The sequence below is a fragment of the Emys orbicularis genome, chromosome 3 (genome assembly GCF_028017835.1).
Source record: "Emys orbicularis isolate rEmyOrb1 chromosome 3, rEmyOrb1.hap1, whole genome shotgun sequence".
NCBI classification, from domain to species: Eukaryota; Metazoa; Chordata; order Testudines; family Emydidae; genus Emys; species Emys orbicularis.
The window spans coordinates 92,594,279-92,614,705 of NC_088685.1; the positions used below are offsets into that span (position 1 = coordinate 92,594,279).

The following is a 20,427-nucleotide window of genomic DNA, read 5'->3' on the forward strand; positions in this document are numbered from 1 at the left end:
TTCATTTTTCAATAGGGTGACCAGATGTCCCAATTTTATAGGGACAGTCCTGATATTCAGGGCTTTTTCTTGTATAGGGACCGATTACCCCACACCCCCGTCCCAATTTTTCACACTTGCTATCAGGTCACCCTATTTTTCAAGGTTTTTTTGTTTTAGCAATTTTTTAGTTTTATGTAGATGTCCACAAATCGGGGTTTTGAGGACTTTCTCTTTGTATATACCACAATGAGTAATTATATGCATTACTCATTACAGTAGTACATAACAAAATATGAAATCCCTTTGTAATGTTCTGTAGTGTGCTTTCACGTAGTATACAGTTTAAAACAGCACTACGTTAAAGCACGCAAAAGAATCTTTAATGCTTACCAGCAGAGTCTACACAGACCAATTAATGTGCACCACGTTCATGCACTTTGGAAATTACATCCCCTTAGCTCACAGTACTGCTTTATGTAGACAAGCCCTTAGATCCACGTAACCATTTCCGGTGTTTTTCTGGTGTCTATTGGATAAACACCGATTTTGTTTTTTTGCTGTTATATCGATGTGTTTTATCGCTGTTTATTGGTTAAAACTGAAAATCAGAAACCCTATTTATATTGTTAGACCTCCAGCCTTTTGCACAGGTCTGAGTAGATTAAATGATGAGCAGGCACTTCCAAACTCTCTAGCAGATGATACATAATTAAAGCTAAAAGGCCTTATTCTGCTCTCGCTTACATTGATGTAATTCAGAAATAACTCTAACTGAAGTCAATAGAGTTACATTTGCCTAAGTGAGACTAGAATTAGGCCCAAAAGTCAGAGTAGAGCCTAAAACTCACCTCCATAAAGAGTTGTGCCAATGGTCTCTTTCCCCAAATGTGGCTGCTCAGAAGAATCTGAATAATAGTTTTTCACAGCTGCTTGTATCACATAACTTGAAAATGGCTGTAGGCCTTCAATAAGTGCTGTATTTTCCTGAAGTTCCTGTAATTAAGAGGCAGAATCACAGACAATAAATACTTTTAGAAAATAAAGCACTGTATGTCCGAACAAGCATCTGGCAATGAAATGGGAACATATGATTTAATTACATAGGACAAAAATCAAAACATTGCCGTACTTTTTCCTAAAAGTAAATGTAAGGATCATGAAAGATGCCAGATTGACGACATTAGAATGTTAACCTCTCTAACAGATCAGGCACAACACATGTCATGGTCCTACAACTGAGCAATGTCTTTAATCCTGATTTTGGTGGGTCACTTCTAGGAATGAACTAGGGTATGTCTGGTTTTGTGCCATTTTAATCCTTGGTCTCTCTACTGAGATTGCCAACAAGGAGTTCAGTTAATTAGTGCCAAGTGTAATGATGTTTTTGTGACTGAGACCCGCAACTCCTTTCATGTAAAGTACCAAGGAATCATCAAACTGTATCGTTTTATGCACAGATAATGAACTTCTTCCATCCCAGAAAATATTTTGTCATTTTCATGGTATTATAAAGATGTGAGCTAGGGATCTTATCCAGCCTCCACTGAAATAAATGGAAATCTTCTCATGATTTCAGCAGGCACTGGCCCAAGAGCTAAGTGCAATAATTACAGCTACAAAACCATATTGTTCAGCAACTGTCAGGGGGATTAGAAATAGCAACTGCAAAAAAAAAAAAAAGAGAGAGAGAGAGAGAGAGCAAAAGGACACTAAGATACCAAATCAAACTGGTCTCAATGGTTATTTAAATAGATTAATTACATCCACAACCTGCTTTTGAGCAGTAGAAACTGAAGGGTCCCTTCAAATGAGCTTTAGCAAGGAAATGTTAAGAAAGTTGAATGTCAGAGAGTCCTCTTGTGTGAAATTATGTTACAGAAAGCCAGGGAAGCTACCATTTATGGCAAGAAGAGTTATACAGAGAAGGTGGCATGGTTTTATGGAGTGGGAAATTAATACGTAGTAGTGTCTGTCTGTGGAAACAAGGTTTCATAATGGAATATCAAATACTTAGAAGTGTCATGGAATCACCTTTTCATAAATGATGCCATGCAAGTTTTTGCTCCAAAATAGTCTTACCATTACTGTACAATGTAGGCCAGACAAACAGCGGGCTGAGCTCCTGCCATCATTAGTAACTTTTCCATAGTACACCAGGTATGTTGAAGTAGGGCGGGTTATGCCAGTGCACAGAAGTTGTGTTTTGACAGGCGGTAAGCTTACTGTAAAACTGGTGTTTGTAATATTAAGAATAGTAGGTTTCTCAGTATTTGAAGCTAGAGTCAGGCATCCTTTATCTAGAAGGGATGGGAGAGAAAACATTCTGAAGTATAACAGCTGTAGGGACACTCCAGATTATAGATGTGATCCTACTGCCTTTAGAAACAGAAAGTATAACTAGCAAATACTATCTTTTCACTGGTTTCATAAACAGATAAAGAAAAAAGTCTGAATTTAATAGTTTGGGTTCATTTTTTGCAGCCAGTAAAAATAATTTTTTTCAAAGAGAAGGATTTGTTTATTTTCTTGTAAGTTACTCAAGGACAGATTTTTAAAGGTATTTAGGTGCATCGTTAGGCGCTGTAGGAATATAGGCCCACATTAGATTTGGGTGAACTATGGTATGAAATTGAGTTGGGATATTAGCATGAGCAACAGGCCCACAGCATTTGACCAAAGAGAATATGATCCTGAGAAAGAAGGATTGTTGTGTTAAAGTTGTAGTGAGCCTTCAAAATACCTGTGTTATCTTATTTAAGGTTTGAGCTGAAGTAATAGAAATAACACAATTAACTGGGTACCAGATACAGTAAATAATTGGCTACATAAGAAACTCCTTCATCTGGCCTTAGCTAAAGTCCAATAACTGGCAATGACTTCACTTGTTTGTTAAAAGGTATAAAAAAAGTAAACCCTTTCAAGCGTTCATTGCTAATACCTGCCTGACCAAGCTGGAGCCAACCAATATGGGTCTAAGCACCCTGGGTCAGCCCTTTCGTAAGTACCTTGATCAAATGCTTATAAATGTTTTGTTACTGCTTAGATGTAATAAATTACTTATTATTTAGCTTTTTAGGCACGTTTAGAGCAATTGTAGCCTTTGGATTTAATAAAGGAATTTATGGTTAAATTAGTGTCATGGCAATACCCTGCATAAATAATAATTCCAACAGACACCTAAATACCTTTGAACATCTGGCCCTTAGTTACTATGGTGACGAGTGCACTATAGCTAGATCAGACTGAATTTGCCTGTCATAGCAGAAGAAGAGCTGCAGGACAAAGTCTAATTTTCATTTGCGGTGATGTTTTCTCACACTAACTTTTTTCATCCCTCTGCTCACTAGTAGTGTTCATGCTCTCTAATTAACTCTCACAATTCTACTTTGAGTCATCACACTGTCTTCAGGATGCCACACTTACAGGTTTCCTGTGGTTCCATTGTAAATCACCTCTTTTCGTATGACCTGCAGATTCCAAATTCTTTTAAAGAGGTATTCTCCACTACTCACATCCCATGCTCATGGAATGTATGCAGCATATATTATTATGATGCACTCTGACACAATCAACATCCGTCCAGTTCTTAGCTTTCATCCTACCTTCTAAAACTGGCATTGTATTACAATCTATTGCACTGTCCTATGTATCTAAATCATTTTCCTCTGAAATCCATCTGCAGTCAGGTGGTAAATTTTAGATAAACACTTTTAGAATAATTTACAATCCAAATAAATTATTTTAAAAAGACACGTTAAAATTTTAAAAACCTGCTACCTGGGTAGGGCTGCATGGCTGTGCTGTAGGCTAAGATTTGCACCTGTTCATGTGCTCTTTCCTGAAAGAAGAGGGGTTTGCTTTCTTTATTTGCTTGATAAATTGTCGTATAGTCTTTTGTTACAACACTCCAGTATATAAACTGTCTGTCGACAGTCAAACTACCAATGGTCATGTCTGTAGAAAAATATTACAGAGTTATGTTTCAGAATAAAAATAAAGGCAAAAGTGCAGTTAGATAGATACCCAGTCCCACTGAAAGTCAAAATGAGTTGAGCATTTAACTTGCATCTGAGTCTTTGGAAAGCTTTTTTTAGGAGGAGACTTCTGACATTTTCTGACATGTCTCCTAAAAGTGAAACATTTCCCTCTTTAACAAACTGTAGATTTGATGCCTTCTCTTCTTATCCAATTATTATGGTTAAGATTAATTACAGGAAGTGTAATTCAATGATGATAAACACCAGTAATTATAGAACACAAAATTGTGGCTCATCATTCACCTTGAATGGAATCCCTCTCTTAAGGAGGAGATGATCCCTCACTTCCGAGATGAGATGTTAAAAACCAGCAACCGCTCTGTGCAGCAGGAACACTACACATCCCATAGACCCTTTTGTAATAGGACATTTTTAGCCAAGTCTCTTTGGCTACAGTGTCTAGGACCAGGCTGAAAACTGAGCCTGGATTACCATTATAGGAGTTATCAGGGTATGAGTCATCCTATAAGACTTTTTGTGCATGGAACACCGTCACCACATTCAAGCCATTCCCCTGATGGTGAGAAGGGAGACACTGAGGCTGGTATTACCCTCTGGCATATCTTTTTGGTTGCGGGAAGGAGGCACACAAATTCTGTCAACAATATTAAACCCTCTCTACGTAATGTGACAATGTGGTAGATACAGTGGCGTCCACTGACAAGCAGCAGGAGTTGATGCAATACTCTGTCTATCTGACTGATGATTTAATGGGAAACAATAATTCCTGCAAATATCCCACACTGTTCTTTCCCCTGCTCTGTTACAATGGCAAGCATAACTAAATATTCAGACGTAGACTTCTTTTTTCTGTCTTCACTTCAAAGTGGTTAATGTTGTGGAGAAAATCCATGATGAGTATTGCATTATTTTTGCTGAAAAGTAAATTCTTTGACAGAACAGTAGGGAACAGACTGAGAATTAAAAAATGCATCAGAGAGATCTCACCTTGAAGACTAGGAACATTGATAACTCTCCAGCAGTGGCATCCATCTAAATCTGAGGCCCAGATTTCATCCCTTCCTTTGATAAAGAAAATATGGGATTTCTTGGAGTCAGACATATCTATAGTCATTGCTCTTCCGAGGTCTGTTTCTGTCACATTGCAACTGCAGTAGCTTCTTCTTGTCTGATGTTCTAAAGGTGTGTGTCCCAAAATGCGGTGCCTGGTATTATTCACGATATCATAATAAAATATCCAGCAGCCCGAATCAAAGGCTTCCATCCAGTACAGACGACTATCAAACAAAATGTATCATTTACAATAGAAAATCCTGCTCCAGGCAACCTACCTTAAATACAGTCTAATATATTAATACAGCCATAGAATCATTAAAGTTATTGTAGGGTAAATACAATGGAATTCCCTCAGAGTGGTGTTAGGTTTTTTTTGTTGTTTTTTGTCTATTTGTTTTTGGGTTTGTTTTGTTTGCTTTTAAACAGAACATCTTTAAACAGAGGTCCTCTATGGCCAGAATTACAATGTGCAGATTGCAGAAAATTTTAATTTAGCTACCGACTTCCATTTTGCTTCACTATAAATGGAGTTTCATGTCAGTAGAGCCAACACTTGAAGTCTTTAAATCAAGAATGGATGTCTTTCTAAACGATATACTTTAGCTCAACCAGAAGTTGGGGAGACAGAGTTTCACCCAGTAATTCCTATGGCCTGTGTTATGCAGGAGGTCACACTAGATGATCACAATGTTCCCTTCTGGCTTTAAAAAACTATTAATTTATTTAAATTGCTGTATCTCAATTAAATTGAAAACAAAAGTTATCAGTCATTTCATACCATACCTCAAGAAAGGATATGTTGAGAGAGATGATATAGTCAAGTATTTGTTACTTGACTGTACGTTCAACGTTTTAAGGGATTTTGCCTTGAGTTCAAGATCCATAATAAATATTTGAGTTCCTTTCTGTGATGTTTTCAAGGCAACAAAGAGGTGTCTTGCAATCCAGTCAATTGCAATAGCTGTGACATTGCGGAGAAATCCATGTTTGAAAAGCTTAAGGGAAATAAGAAAACAGTTAGTACATCAGTTCAGAAAGTAGAATTTTTAATCCCCCAGGAAATGTGGACATTTAGAAAATAGTTTCTGTTTCCTTTCATAACAAAAAGTCAAAATACCAAAAAATCATCAAATGAGAAATTTTGACTTTTTTGACAGAAGCAAAAGTTGTCATTTCAAATCAACATTTCAACATAACATGTTGTTTTGGTTTTCTTAACTCAAAAAATAAAATAAAATAAAATAAAATAAAATAGCCATTTTATGTTGAAATGAAAAATTGTTTTATTTCAAAATGTTGATACAAAATGAAAATTATCATCAGGACATCTCTTGTTGGAAAATAATTTTTTTTTCAATCAGCTTTGACATTTTCCAGCAAAAACTTTCAGTTTCAACAAAGCCATATTTTCTATAGGAAAACTTTCCACATAAAAACTTTTCAACCAGCTCTAACAACTACAGATAAAATTGATTTTTCCAGACCGGATGAGGATTTTTATCATATTACTAGAAATCAAATAACCCAGTTGTCTACAAATTACACTAAGCATCTCATACAAGCTGGCAATAATTAAAGCAGAATGGGCCATGTTTCTAATGCTGTTTTCCCCATTAAAAGTGATTTGTTTGTCAGGCTTCTCTTTTCAGTTTTTATACTATAATTGGGCTCTAATTCATTACATAGCGGGTCCCAAAATAACCGCAACAATATGCATATTTTACATGCTCCTTTCAAACAAGGAAATACACAATAGAATACCTGAAGCCTGGAATTATTCTGTATATTCAGAAGAAAAAGGGAATCTTCCTGGCTATAATACATTGTCTCGTCATTAGCAGTGTAACAGACACCCTTTATATATCCTTTTGCTGAAAGACTCTGGATGGTCTGATTTCTGTCTATGTCAGTAAAGACCATCTTGTTGGCAGAAATAGTTATGAGAGCTGGAACTGGAAAAAAATCTGGAGGGGGAAATGAAACAGAACAACTGATACCAAACTCTCTGACAATAATGTTCATTCATCATGCTAAAGTCAGGTACTAAACAAAAATTAACAAGGGCCCTGCACAAACTGTGTTTGAAACTGCACTAGCCACAAATATGTAAGCATATTTTTAGGATGGTTTCGCATCACGGCCTTCCCCACACCCTAAGAACCATGTTCTACAATAATTTCCTAGACAACTTCAGGAGATAGCCTAGAATGTGATTCAGCTAGTACAGTTCTCAGAAAAGCATCCCAATTCACAGTGCCCAGCGAAAATGTGAGAACTGTCCTAACCACTCTGGAGTTTAACACAATTGTTGCTTGCATAATTTCAACCAGAAGGGGAACTGGGACTAAATGAATAACAATATCTACACAGGAACTTATACAGCTGAGAGCTGCAAGTACACAAAGGTGCCATTCAAGGTAACATTTGTATTAGTTTCAACACAGTATAATGTGCTGGCTGATGGGTGTATTATACTGCCTTTTACTGGATGAAGCGTCATAGCTGCTCGTTGTTTGTGAGTATGTCATCCTTTAGTGGACTGCGTACAAAGTGTAAACCTTGATACTAGCAACAGCTAATGGATAATCTCTGTTCGCTCAAAGGGTAGAGATTTAGGATTTTTGATGCAGGTCATGGGTTCTAATGCCCCACACTACACATGTGCCATTAAACTAGCTAAATGTCTTGTTTGCAGCTATGGATTTTTTACAACAGCCCAATGAAAAGTTCAAATAATTGTCCTAGTTTGTTCCCATGGGAAGTGGGTAGGGCTCAGTATGTGACATTTGTCTTCATACAGAGAATATAAATTTGTGGCTGTTTGCACAAATCATCCATGGCTACTGCCAATCTGAGCTATATTTGAACCATCATCCTAGTAGTAAAAGGCTCCATATCTCATTACCAAACACCTGTACTATTGAGTCCACCATGCATTAATATTTGGATTGCAAGAGATGGTAGCTGAATATTGATACCTGATGAGTTAGCTTCTGCTATATTAGATAGCGGTCCTGGACCTGCCGATGTGAAGGCTTGCACCTGGAGATAAATGGAACAGGAGAAATATTCAGTAGCAATGTCCACTAAGGCCCCAGTTCAGAAAGCACTTAAGCACGTGCTTAACAATAAAAACATGAGTAGTTCCACTGACTGCTCACATGTTTAAACTCACATGTTTAAATTTAAACATGCGTTTAAGTGCTTTGCTGGATCAGGGACTGGACTGAAGGGGGGCTTCCAAAGGTGGTCTGGGCAATGATAGTTCATCTTGTGTCTACCAACCACTTCTAGGTCCCCAAGCAAAGGAGACAGGCTTTTCTCATTTCAGATAAGAGGTCTGGAAGCACTTCTCCTGCTGCTTCATGTTGTAATTCTCCAGCAGGCCCAGCTGCTTCATCCTTGGACTAGGATGCAGCACAGCTCGCCTGGCCCTTTGTGTTTTGAATTTAATGCATTACCAAATCATGCATTATGGGCGTCTCAGTTCTCAACTCATAATGAAAACCACAATGCCATGCTACATTTAAACATGAGTCATCAGAGGCCAGCTGGTACCAGACATCATCTGAATCCTCACGCTTCTTCAGTGGTGGGGGCTGTCCTTGATCTGTGGAACTAAGTTCTGTTGGGTCTTTGACCCTCAGCCAGCCCAGGATTCAGAGCTGCAACTCAGTAGGATCTGTACTTAACCTGCTGCTGCTACCAGGGGTTTGGAAAATGGGAAATTTTCCTTTGGCCACTCCAAGCCTGCGTAATAGTTATGAGAGGTAAAGCATTATTGCTCTCCACATTACACTGACAGGCACAACCATCTTGTCATGGTTATAACACCAAATAACCAGATCATCACCTGATTAATTTTCCATACCTGAAACCTCACTGTCAGCCTGGGAAGCACATCCTTGAGCGAAAAGGACATCAGAGAGGGTGCAATGTTGCTTATATTCCATTCTGTAAAAGTCTCATTGGTGCCACTTTGATTTACTATTTGATAGTAAATTCTGAACTTTGTTAATGCTCCATTGTCTCTCCTAGGTTTATTCCACCTAAATTCCACTACAGCTCTCTCTTTGCCGCCATATGTACCATCATGTGACACATATATTCTGGGATTTGCAGGGGCTGAAGGAACTGTATTAAAAATACATAGAAACAAAGCAGAGAACTTGTGTTAAAATATGATGTTTGATAACCCCTGCTTTTACCCCTGAGCCTGGGCTCTACAGATTAGTTTAAGGCACCTAGGCTGCTAAAAAGAGGGAAAAAAACATTCAGACTTGAATACAGCAACTTGTGCAATTCATTCTTCAGCCTAAAATTGTCCTTTAAAAACTATTTGATTTTAAGGTAGAAATGTGAATATTTCATTAAATAAATAGGTATTTGAAGGCATGAGTGTGTGTTCTAATGGTAAGACAGTTCCACTAGCTACTTCCAAAACTCCCTAGCTATGACTGTGACTGCTATGTGTCATTGTCACATGTGTATTTGATTTTAGCTTGATCAACAAAAACCCACACAATTGGCACTATTCTATACAACAGAACTCCGCTAATGTCAGTGGAGCTGTCCTTATTTACATCACTTAGGGCTGGTCTACACTGGGGGGGGGATCGAGCTAAGATACGCAACTTCAGCTACGTGAATAGCGTAGCTGAAGTCGAAGTATTTTAGATCGATTTACCTGGGGTCCACATGGCGTGGGATCGACGGCCGCGGCTCCCCCTTCGACTCCGCTACCGCCGCTCGCTCCGGTGGAGTTCCGGAGTCGACGGGGAGTGCGTTCGGGGATCGATATATCGCGTCTTAACGAGACGCGATATATCAATCCCCGATAAATTGATCGCTACCCGCCGATACGGCGGGTAGTCTGGACGTACCCTTACACAGAGCAGAGCATTTGACCCACAGTCTTTCAAACTCTGTGAAATTGGCATATTGCACCAAACAGTTTTTCCCTGTGCTTTGTTCAGATGCGTTAATTCTACAGTAATTATATTGCCAAGTGTCCCTTTAACTGATTCATCTTTGACCTGACCTGAGTAAAATAAGACACCTACGAAGTAAAAAATGAGTACCATTTCTAAAAACTCAAACAACTGTCTAAAGTATTATATGCAGGATTTTACTGGTCATTTCATAATAAACTTCAGTTAATCAATCTTTAAAATCACAGGCAAGGGAGTGGATATCACCGTGTATTGTCTGCTCAAATGTCTACGTGCATGCACATGTAACAGTGGATTGTCAAAGACATTCAAGAATGTGTATCTGCAGTCTCTGTGATTCGTCTCAACTCAACCCTGGAAGTAACTTAACACCTCTTAAGAAAGGCCCAACATCCTGAAATGGCCTTACTGTACCCATTAAAGATTAGGAGTGAGATTTGAAAGTCCGGTACCTTCTTCAGGGGCTCGAAGGGATATGGATGTCGTAGGTCCCTCCCCCCAGTACGTATAAGGAGTCACAGTAAAATCAAACTGCATATAGGGCTCCAACCCTTCGACTTTGTAGGATGGGACAGTCAGATTTTGAGGAGGCAGGCACCGTTCACTATCCACAAACTAAAATAAGCACAAAACATTTTTCTCCTCTCAGAAAAAACTTTGTAAACATTCCTGATCTTTAACTTTGATTTTCCAAAACACCCATACCAAAATGAGAATAAACTTGTTTTGAATTGTCATAGATCCACTGACTTTTATGGAGCTGTGACCATTTACACCACTTGAGGATCTGCCCCTTTGATTCAAGTGTAACAATAGTTTATCAAATGTGCTAAAATCAAGTGCAAATGAAGTTTATAACTATGGTTCAGGTGGTCACAGATGTATTGTGGTCTACACTGATTAGTTGTTAAATCAAAGTCATTCAAGCAAACTTCTGAAGAGTTAGAAGATCTGTCCATATATCTATAAAAGAAATACACAAAGGCACAATATGGCATAAAAGAACACAGACTATATGTCTAATTTTTATAACTGTCAGTGTCTAGAAGCAATAATTCCAGATAATGGGAAGGAATCTCATGAATACCCTGGTCTGTAGAACCTTGGACTCCACACAGTAGAAGACAGTGCCCCATTCCACAGTTGTGGAAGTATTCCAAAGGATGTGAAAATGTGAAGAATTCCCTTCAATCCTAAAGGAAGACTCCAGAATTGAATCTGGAATCACTTTGGGTGGAAAGGAAAAGTTTCCTGTGGTCCAGAAAATGAGAAAAAAATAAGAATTATGAGCAATGGGTGGAATTTACAAATCTGCCTACGTGATTTATGAGCACAAGTTCCATTAACTTCCATTAGTATATTATTAATAATAAAATGATTTTGTTTGTTTAGGCAACATCAGTATCATTTGATTCTGCTTCTACTGGTTTATATAGTTACAAGTTATCCATCTCTATTCTGATAAATGTATTAACAAGATATTTGTATTCACATCTTTTCCCACTCAGATGTTAATAACCAAGAATTACAATCTGACAGTGAATACATTTTTAAAGTTCTGTCGATCAGAAAATCAAATACCTGGCAGAGGTTTAAGTGACCTCTGAGCAAGGGTAAAAGCTGCAAACTCTGCTGGTTGCGAAAAGGGGATGCTAACACTCTGATTGACTTCTTGAGTCGTAATGAACTGGTAGCCATTAATCCAGAACAGCCGTCCACTGTAATACAGCAGTGCACTATGGGATACTTCTGAAGAACTCCATTCTGCAAATTCAGTGACTACAGCATCACCACAACTGTGAAAATAAATATGGAATTACCTAAGCTACAACTTGCTTTGTAAGGAAAAAAGGATCTATGCAATAAACTTTGATACCTTAAACTTTATCCTTCAAGTTCTCCTTCCCCCTACACAAGTAATAAGAACAAATAAAAAGGTTTTCTTTCAATTCCTGCCCCACCCTTCCACTGAACATTCCTTAGTCTGATGCACCACTGGAGCACCAAACACAATACTTTGTTCCTTCAGCTCTTATAAGATGACACCTTTAAAATGAAGTAAATATTTATGCTAAATATTATAATTTATTCAAAAGAAGGCAGTATGTTATAATTTATTAAAGATATCCCTGTTTTTTTGTATAACTGAAAATGATTCTCCCACTTTGATTGACAGTGGCCCCTAGATTAGTGTGCCATTGTCCACAGGTGACCTTTTTTGTCCTGCTCTCTCCCTTTAATTTTCTGCACCACAGCCTCTGCACTCCACTGGAATTCCCCAATGGCCTTGTAAGATATACAGACAGTGACTTCCAATTTAAAGAGGGTTAGATCAGCTCCTATAGCAGGGCTGGGAAAACTACAGCCCGGGGGCCACGTCCAGCCCTTCAGACATTTTAATCCGGCCCTTTAGCTCCAGCTGGGGAGCAGGGTCCGGGGCTTGCCCTGCTCTGTGGCTCCGCACAGCTCCTGGAAGCAGCAGCATGTCCCCGCTCTGGCTCCTATGCGTAGGGGCAGCCAGGGGGCTCCACACACTGCCCCTGCCCCAAGTGCTGCCCCCACAGCTCCCATTGGCCAGGAACCGCAGCCAATGGGAGCTGTAGGGGTGGCGCCTGCGGATGGGGCAGCGCGCAGAACCGCCTGGCCACCTCCTGCCTGATCCCCCTCCTGCCCTCTGAGCCCCTCGGTCCCAGCCAGAGCACCCTCCTGCATCCCCAACCCCTCATCTCCAGCCCCACCCCAGAGCCCGCACCCCCAGCTGGATCCCACCCCACACACACACCCCAACCCCCTGCTCCAGTCCGGAGCCGCTTCTCACACCCTGAACTCCTAATTTCTGGCCCCACCCCAGAGTCCTCACCCCCTCCCACACCCCAAACCTCAATTTCATGAGCATTCATGTCCCGCCATACAATTTCCATACCCAGATGTGGCCCTCAGGCCAAAAAGTTTGCCCACCCCTATCCTATAGGCTGGCTGAAGGGGTTCTTCCAGTAGCTCACTTGGTACAACTGCTGCCAACAGAGCACACAGAAGCACCAGTCCGGATGCCCACTCAGTGAGCCCAGCCAAGGGATGATGTCTCCACTAGCTGAAAGAAGTCCACTCTAATATCAGGCATGGCACAAAAGAAAACAAATATTAAAAATACAGTGATCCATTCAGGACAAACAAGCCACAGCTTTCTGCAAAGATCTGTCTGTGCACCTGGCAGAGTGGCTCAGTACAAACCTCCTCTGTCACAGAGGCAGTTTCATATCCATTGCATGGGTTAGGGCCAATGGTAATGGAGACTTGATGTAAATGTCCCTCGTCGACCTTGTTCAGCCCTCTGGGAAAGGCGCTTATTAGCCTAGACACTAATTTCTACTTCATTTTCTTGCTGATGTAATACAGTTAACCTAGTCCTAAAATGTCTAAATAACTCACAGGCAATCCACAACCAGCCAATCAGCAGCCACACAAATAATTTTCTTGGCAAATCTTCAATGCACTGCCACATTATTTCCATATGACAAATACAACTCTATGCCCAGTCTCCAAATTTGGGAGCCCAACTCAGAAGCTCCGTTCCACCAGATGGTGCACCAGTCAGTACCTATCTATGCTCATTTTAGAGCCTAAATGCAGAACTGAACATTTTGAAAATTGGTCTCCCTTCCCTCACAGTTCCAGTGAAACAATGGATTTCCAGCTCCCATTAGGAGCCCACTGAAATGAATGGAAAACACGCCATTGGCTTCAATGGCAACAGGATCAGACCCCAAGGTAGAATTTGGCTGATTGTTTTCAGGGTAATCTGCCCTTCTTTATTAAAATCTATTAACCTTTCTTTCCAGCTGTATGGTGATTTGATCTATCATGCTACTTCTATGTCAAATCTTATAGGTATTCTCTGCTCCCAAATTATCTTCTGGGCAACAGATTAGATACATTACCAACACATCATTTTACCACCTTAGAAATCTCTTTCAGCTTTGACACATGCTATCCAAAAGAGATTTGAAAGGCTCATATGTGCTGTTTGGTCCATTAAGATTGATTACTCCTACTCTCTTTGCTCTGAAATACCAAAGAAGATGATTTATGCCTTGCAGCTGGTTCACAACTGAGTTGCAAGTATAGCCCCTCACACTAAATCTAATTAATGTATTTTGATTGTGAGGTGTTCACAGTGCACTGGCCACCAGTGAGTCTGGGATCGATCTTAAAATTCAGTTGATCACATATAGGGCTATGTCCACAGTACAAGCTAGGGTTGTGATTCTCCTGCTCGTGTGCCCATACTTGTGCTAGCTGTCATTGAGCTAGCACAAGTCTAAATAGCAGTGTGGCAGCAGTAGCATTGGTAGGGGCAGCAGAAGCACAGCTGAGCCGTGCCAAGTACTTGTCCGCTGGTTTCAGGTGGGTTTGTACTGGGCACGGCTCAGCCATGCCTCAATGAAAGCTAGCACGAGTAGGTGTAGACGAGCCAGGGGATCGCACCCCTAGCTTGTAGATTAGAGGTAGCAGAAGACTCCACATGAAATGGACTTAAGTAATTTTTAGCGGTTCACTCTGAATCCTGTACAGTTGGACTTGCAGTACCCAAGAGAAGCTTTACATACAAAGGGATGCAAAAACGTCATTTAAAACCTTTGTACGTAGTTTTCCTGTGCATACATGGCACATGCAGAATGCATGGTAAAGTGATATAAAGGGCTGACCAACACTCATCTGACGTGACCTATGGAACTCACTTGTGGCTTTGCCATTTGTGAATAATGCAGCCATCTCATATTCATGGGGGTCAAAGGGACTACCATATGACTACTGATTGCTCATGTGAGTAAGGGTTGCAGATTCCAGGGCAAGGAGTATTAGTTGCTGCCCTTGATATTTGAGAAATGTCAGGTTTTAAAAATGATCCAGATTCAAGATAATATGGAAAACTGTAACCACTTATTTTCTAATGTTACAAGTCCAACATGAAGGAAGGATGCACTGGAATTCTGATTGTTCAATGTATTTTAGGGGGGGGGAGGAGAGAGACACACAGATACCCTTACCTCTCTCCACAAAGTGATACTCTGTACAGATTTAGGCACAGGCTGTCTTGCACAAGCCAGTACAGGAAGCCGTCACTGAGATCCAAGGTTAGAGCAACTACCTACAAGACAGAAAAATCCAATCAGTAAAGTGAACAAAATGAATACATCATGGAAAAAATCCCTTCAATTCTGAAAGATACGTTGCATCATTGTTGTTTATATTATACAGCACCATGGAGAGAATGGCTCTTTACCAGAAAAAAAAAAAGACAAGTCTCTATCACAATGATTTTTCAGTCTAAATTAGACAGAATATAAAAAGGGAGAACAATAAACAAATGATCAGATCCTCAGCTGGTGTAAATCAGTATAATTCTATTGATGTCAGCAGAGTGACACCAATTCACAGCAGCTGAGGATTTTATATAAAGTGTTTAATTATATTTATAAGCATCTGCTATGTTGCTCATCCCTGTAGCACCTGAGTAGCTCAGATATTACTGTAGCAGTATATCAGTTAATTAGTGAACCTTCCATACCTAAAATTGCATAAACACCTCTGGCATTTTAATGTCCTCTGTCCAAAACACTTTGTTGGTTTCCAATCTGAAAAGCAGTGTCACTCTTTAGAGTAATATTTCACAGTCTCCAATTGTGTTTTTACAATTTGATTTTACATAAGCTATATCACTTCTGGGCAATCAAAAGAAGGGCATCTTGTACAGAGTCTGAGCTTACTATTTATGGAAAATGATATGCTAATTAGTTGAAAAAAATTAATTAAGTTTTACATTCAAAATAGCTAAATTTCAGTTAGAGCAGCATGCCATCATTTGTATTTAGTAGTAATCTGAAGAAAACATTAGAGGACTCTTCTTGCCCCTTATCCCTACTCTCACCTACACTGCACAAACATAAGTTGTTGGTTTTTTTTTAAATTAGACCAAATGTTCCAAACAAATCACATAATTTCATACCTGCAGTCAACAGCATGTACAATACTGTGTGCACAAACGATAGAAATAAGAATGTATTAACCTGGTTTGTGAGTGAAAATAAGATTTGCATCCACAAATTAGGTAGCTGAATTCTATCATGTGAACCTTCAGCTAATTGTGCCTGCAAGTTGTTGCATACACAAAATTGCAAGTGCAAAATTAGAGATAAGGTTGACACCACTCTGAAATTTTGCCTCGACATTTCCCAGCCTCTACTCTCTTGTCAAGCAATAGGTCTATGTCATTTTTTAAAGTTAAGATTTAATTATGGATGTGAATGGAGCATCCATTCTTTTACTCTTCACTAATCAAATACAAAAGATGTTGGCATTAGGAAAAGAAAAAGAAATGTCATATTGCATACTCTTATGCAATTCCCATCACATTCCTGTTGATATTGCATGTCAGAAAATCAAAATTTGAATTATTGCTCTTGTAGATTTCCTTTGTAAAAACTATTTTTGGTGTGAGAGAGTGTGTAGTCAGATTAGGAGTATATACATTATTCCTCTTACCTGCTCTCACTGACATGTTCTACATCAAATTTTGTCTTCCTGTCTCCTACAAGTGAGCTACTGGAAGAACCCCTTCAGCCAACCTATAGGATAGGGGTGGGCAAACTTTTTGGCCTGAGGGCCTGAGGGCCACATCTGGGTATGGAAATTGTATGGCGGGACATGAATGCTCTTCCATGAGCGCCCCAGTCCCACATCTATGTTCCTTAGCCATTTTGGGCTCCTCTTTTCCCCTCCCCTTCTCTTTACCACAACTACCTTCTTCCACCAATTCAGGCTTGTCCATCTCCCTCATTAATACTTACATTAAAGCAAAGAAAAATGTATATTATTCATATTCAGGGGTCATGCAGTAATTTAACACCTCCCCTTTCATGTGCTACAAAAATAGACAGATTTTTTCCATGGTGTGACAGACATTAATCTCTGAACATGATGTATAGTTGTTATCCTGCAATGTAACCCTATATCATAAGATGCAACATAAATTTAGCCTCTTGAAATAACCCTTGATTTACCATATGTCATGAGGCAATACTCAGCAGGGTTCTGGCACATACTGCATGCAGCATGCTTTGCTGCTCCTTTATAATTTACTGACCTCACAAGCATATTGTAAAGATTAACTAATCAATGTTTATATGGCGTTTTGAACATACTGGGCCAGATCCTCACAGCCGGTGTAAGTCAGAAGTCAACGGAGCTATGCCAATATACACCACCTGTGGGTCTGGGTTATAAAGTGCTACCTAACTCTAAGTTTTGGATAAAATAGTTAGCCATCTCACCCCTGCACAGTGAAATACCAAATCAGAGATGTACTCCAAGACTCAAGTTTAAAGCTCAAAAGGTGAATAGTTATGGATTGTTGAAGATCTTGCAATGACCTATTTAATAGTCTATTAATTTTGTTTTTAAAAAAGCTTAGTAAATTTCAGCAAATAATTAGTTATTCATAGAACTAAATTTACCATCTGCAGTTACAATAGCTAGGGGACAATAATAATTATTATTAGCTGTTATATTGTTTGCATTGTGGTAACACCCAAGGCACAGAAATGGCGACCAGAGTGACATGACAACAACAACTAAGCAGGCAGCTGCAGAGTTGTGGCAAGGGCCTTGACATTGAGGATGAGAAGCTTGAAGTGGATGTGGGGAGCTATTGCAACAATTCAAAGAAATGGATGATAAGGGCAGAACAAACGGAAAAGATTATTTTTAAGGTAGAAATTATCAATCCTTATGCGTTAGAGCAGAAGCTGATCACCAGGGAGAAATCTGATACAGTTAGGTGCACTACAGGGCATGGGAAGTTGACATCTTCCAGCAAAGAAGTCAGCACTGGCCAGCATCCAAGGTGGGGTGTAAGGCAGGTGACTGGATGGACCATTGATCCGTTGCACCATGGAAATATTTTTCTGTGTGGCAAAAACTTCTTAATTCTTCAGTATTTAGGATTATAATATGGTTATTGTACTATTAGAATTTGCCATTCGATGTTCTAGCTGAGACCTTTCACACAGAGTGGATGTAACAAAAAAGACCCATAAGATTAACTGAACTTTTGAATTGCTAGTCACCTTTAAAAGGACAAACCCGTTCTGCCCAGTATTTAAGTTTTACATCCTAGAAACCCAGCTGGTTAGTGGTTACCCTCTAGGGAGAGGAAAAATACTTTTAAAAGTTTAAGGATTCCAGGAACTGTGATGAAGGCAGCAGGAAGAAGTCAGTGGATTTGGAAACATCTGGAGTTCAAAAAGGATCTTTGATAATGAGCAGCATCTGTGTAAGATGGGAGCATATCTTGTATAATCCTAAGGAAAAAGCTGTATCGGGAAGGGATACATTTTAAAGAAAACATTTAAGATGTATGCTACAGCAGGTTGCCTTTTTTGGTATTCTTGAGCTCTTCAATGATAATTTAGCTATGACTAATCCAAGCTCTGAGAACAGGGACTTTTTCCCAAGAGAGTGACTCAGCACATGTCATGAAAGAAGGCAGCTTTCAGCCAAGTGCTGATAAATATTCATGGTGCTGGACCTAAATGTGACTGTTAGTTCACAAAGCCCTTTCATAGGGAAAAACAGTGCATTTAAAGATTTGCCCCACATCCTGGGCTGCTCCTGAAAAGTGCCCAATGCAGCTGAGAACGGGGGTTGGAAAGGTAGCTTTGAGCCAAATTTGCACTCCCCTAATCTTGGGGCTAATGAGCATGGGCCAGTCCTCTGGCTGCACTGACTGCCAGTGTCCCCCAGGATCCATTTCTGCAGACAGGGTTTTCCGAGGGCATAAGGTCACAATGCCTTTCCTCAGCGCTCAGATGGCACAGAAATGGCTACTGTGGTTCTGTATCAACTGACAATCCCTTCAAGCAAAAGGAATCCTCAAATGGCCAGATACATCAGCTGGGGAAATGGTAAAACGCTGCCTTGAAGCAATGGAGAATCGGGATCTTCATCTACTTTTTAGGTAACAACTTGCTATGGGAAGACTAATTTGTTTGCAAGAGTCAAAACCGACCACTAGAGTAATTCTATTTTGGGAACAAAAGGGAAACTCTGAAGAACACATTGTCCATCTTCTTGCTTACAAACAGGTAAAATTCATGTGAGTGATAGTCTAGTTACTGGCTGTGACACAAAAGCCAAACAGTGGATACAATGTGGGTAGAGATGGCAAAATGACTAGCAGGAAACTGGTAATACAATATTTTGCTCTAAATCTCATTTTAAACACTCAAGGCCAGGATTTCAATGGAGCCAAGGTGATTTACACTAGCTGAGGATCTTCAGGATCTACAGTGGTCATTATTAAAATGTCAATAGTTGCCAACAGTTGCTGCTGTACAAGGCTATTTTGAGATACCACCGCTCTGTCAAAATGCAAAATAGCACACATTCTATGTGATAGCAGTAGGTAAATGGTCATTTTCTAATGGCAGTCACTGAAATTTAAAACTCAATTAAAACAAATATTGTTAAATACAGTTATTCAAACTTGTACCTCCATGATGATTACTCAATAAAGTAATAATTGTATGAATTAACCATTACGGTGTAAGTACAAGTTACACCCAATAATAAATGAAAGCCGTATTGTTATATTTGATGTGACAAGCACTAATACTGACTGTATCCTATGCAGCTAGACACTAAAACACTCCTTTTAAAATATCAGTCACCTGTTTACCAGAAAACCGTGGCTGCTCTTGTAACATAAGGTAGTGCTCTCCATTCAGTCTGGTGCTTTCCACTGAATAAGTTGTGGCCCAGTACAGATAGCCATTGATTGCATCGACCACAAGATCCTTCACCAGGAATGCAACATGCACCACAACATCTGTGTGTCCTACCAGCAGAGATTTTCTGTAGATCTGGGGGCGGGCGGGGAGAAAACAGTGTAACTCCTCACACATTAGTTATCAGCCACAGGCATCTGAATACATGTATATGACTATTTCACAGCTATTGATTTCAGTCTCATGTGTTTAAAGTATCACATAAAGAATTATGCAAAATTAGTATTTAGGATCTGCTATTAAGTGACAAAAGCAAAAACTAAAACTTCTAATCCCACTTATCGTCCTTGTTTCACCAGCCTTCTGAGTGGATAAGAGTTCACATCCAGTTTGCACTCACTATGCACAGCTGTAAATTAGGATGCAAGGTAGTGGAGAATCTAGCCCTATGGTTCTCATTTTCAGAAGGGCCTCTAACTTTGCACTCAAGTAATTACAGGTGCAATTTTATAGCACTGCATAACTTAGCACTACATTTTTAATGCAGACCCATTTTATACAACTGAAATGGCTAAGCAACTGATTTGTGGGTGTATAGAGCGCATTTGCAGCTATTTGGGCACACAATATCAAAGTACTACATCAGAGATGACT

General features: G+C 39.6%; 1 protein-coding gene across 1 annotated transcript in view; it reads right to left on the reverse strand.

Moving 5' to 3' along the window:
• The window catches only part of ROS1 (ROS proto-oncogene 1, receptor tyrosine kinase), a 91,011-nt gene that overhangs the window by 39,713 nt on the left and 30,871 nt on the right, over positions 1–20,427 (reverse strand). The window contains exons 17-29 of the mRNA XM_065401421.1: positions 19,717–19,908; positions 15,037–15,137; positions 11,570–11,784; positions 11,076–11,239; positions 10,441–10,603; positions 8,908–9,170; positions 8,015–8,078; positions 6,798–7,000; positions 5,820–6,031; positions 4,968–5,257; positions 3,760–3,936; positions 2,062–2,279; positions 831–975 (exon numbers count right to left, since the gene is read on the reverse strand). Coding sequence (XP_065257493.1) covers positions 831–975; positions 2,062–2,279; positions 3,760–3,936; positions 4,968–5,257; positions 5,820–6,031; positions 6,798–7,000; positions 8,015–8,078; positions 8,908–9,170; positions 10,441–10,603; positions 11,076–11,239; positions 11,570–11,784; positions 15,037–15,137; positions 19,717–19,908 — 2,407 coding nt within the window. The remainder of the gene's footprint in view (positions 1–830; positions 976–2,061; positions 2,280–3,759; positions 3,937–4,967; positions 5,258–5,819; positions 6,032–6,797; positions 7,001–8,014; positions 8,079–8,907; positions 9,171–10,440; positions 10,604–11,075; positions 11,240–11,569; positions 11,785–15,036; positions 15,138–19,716; positions 19,909–20,427) is intronic.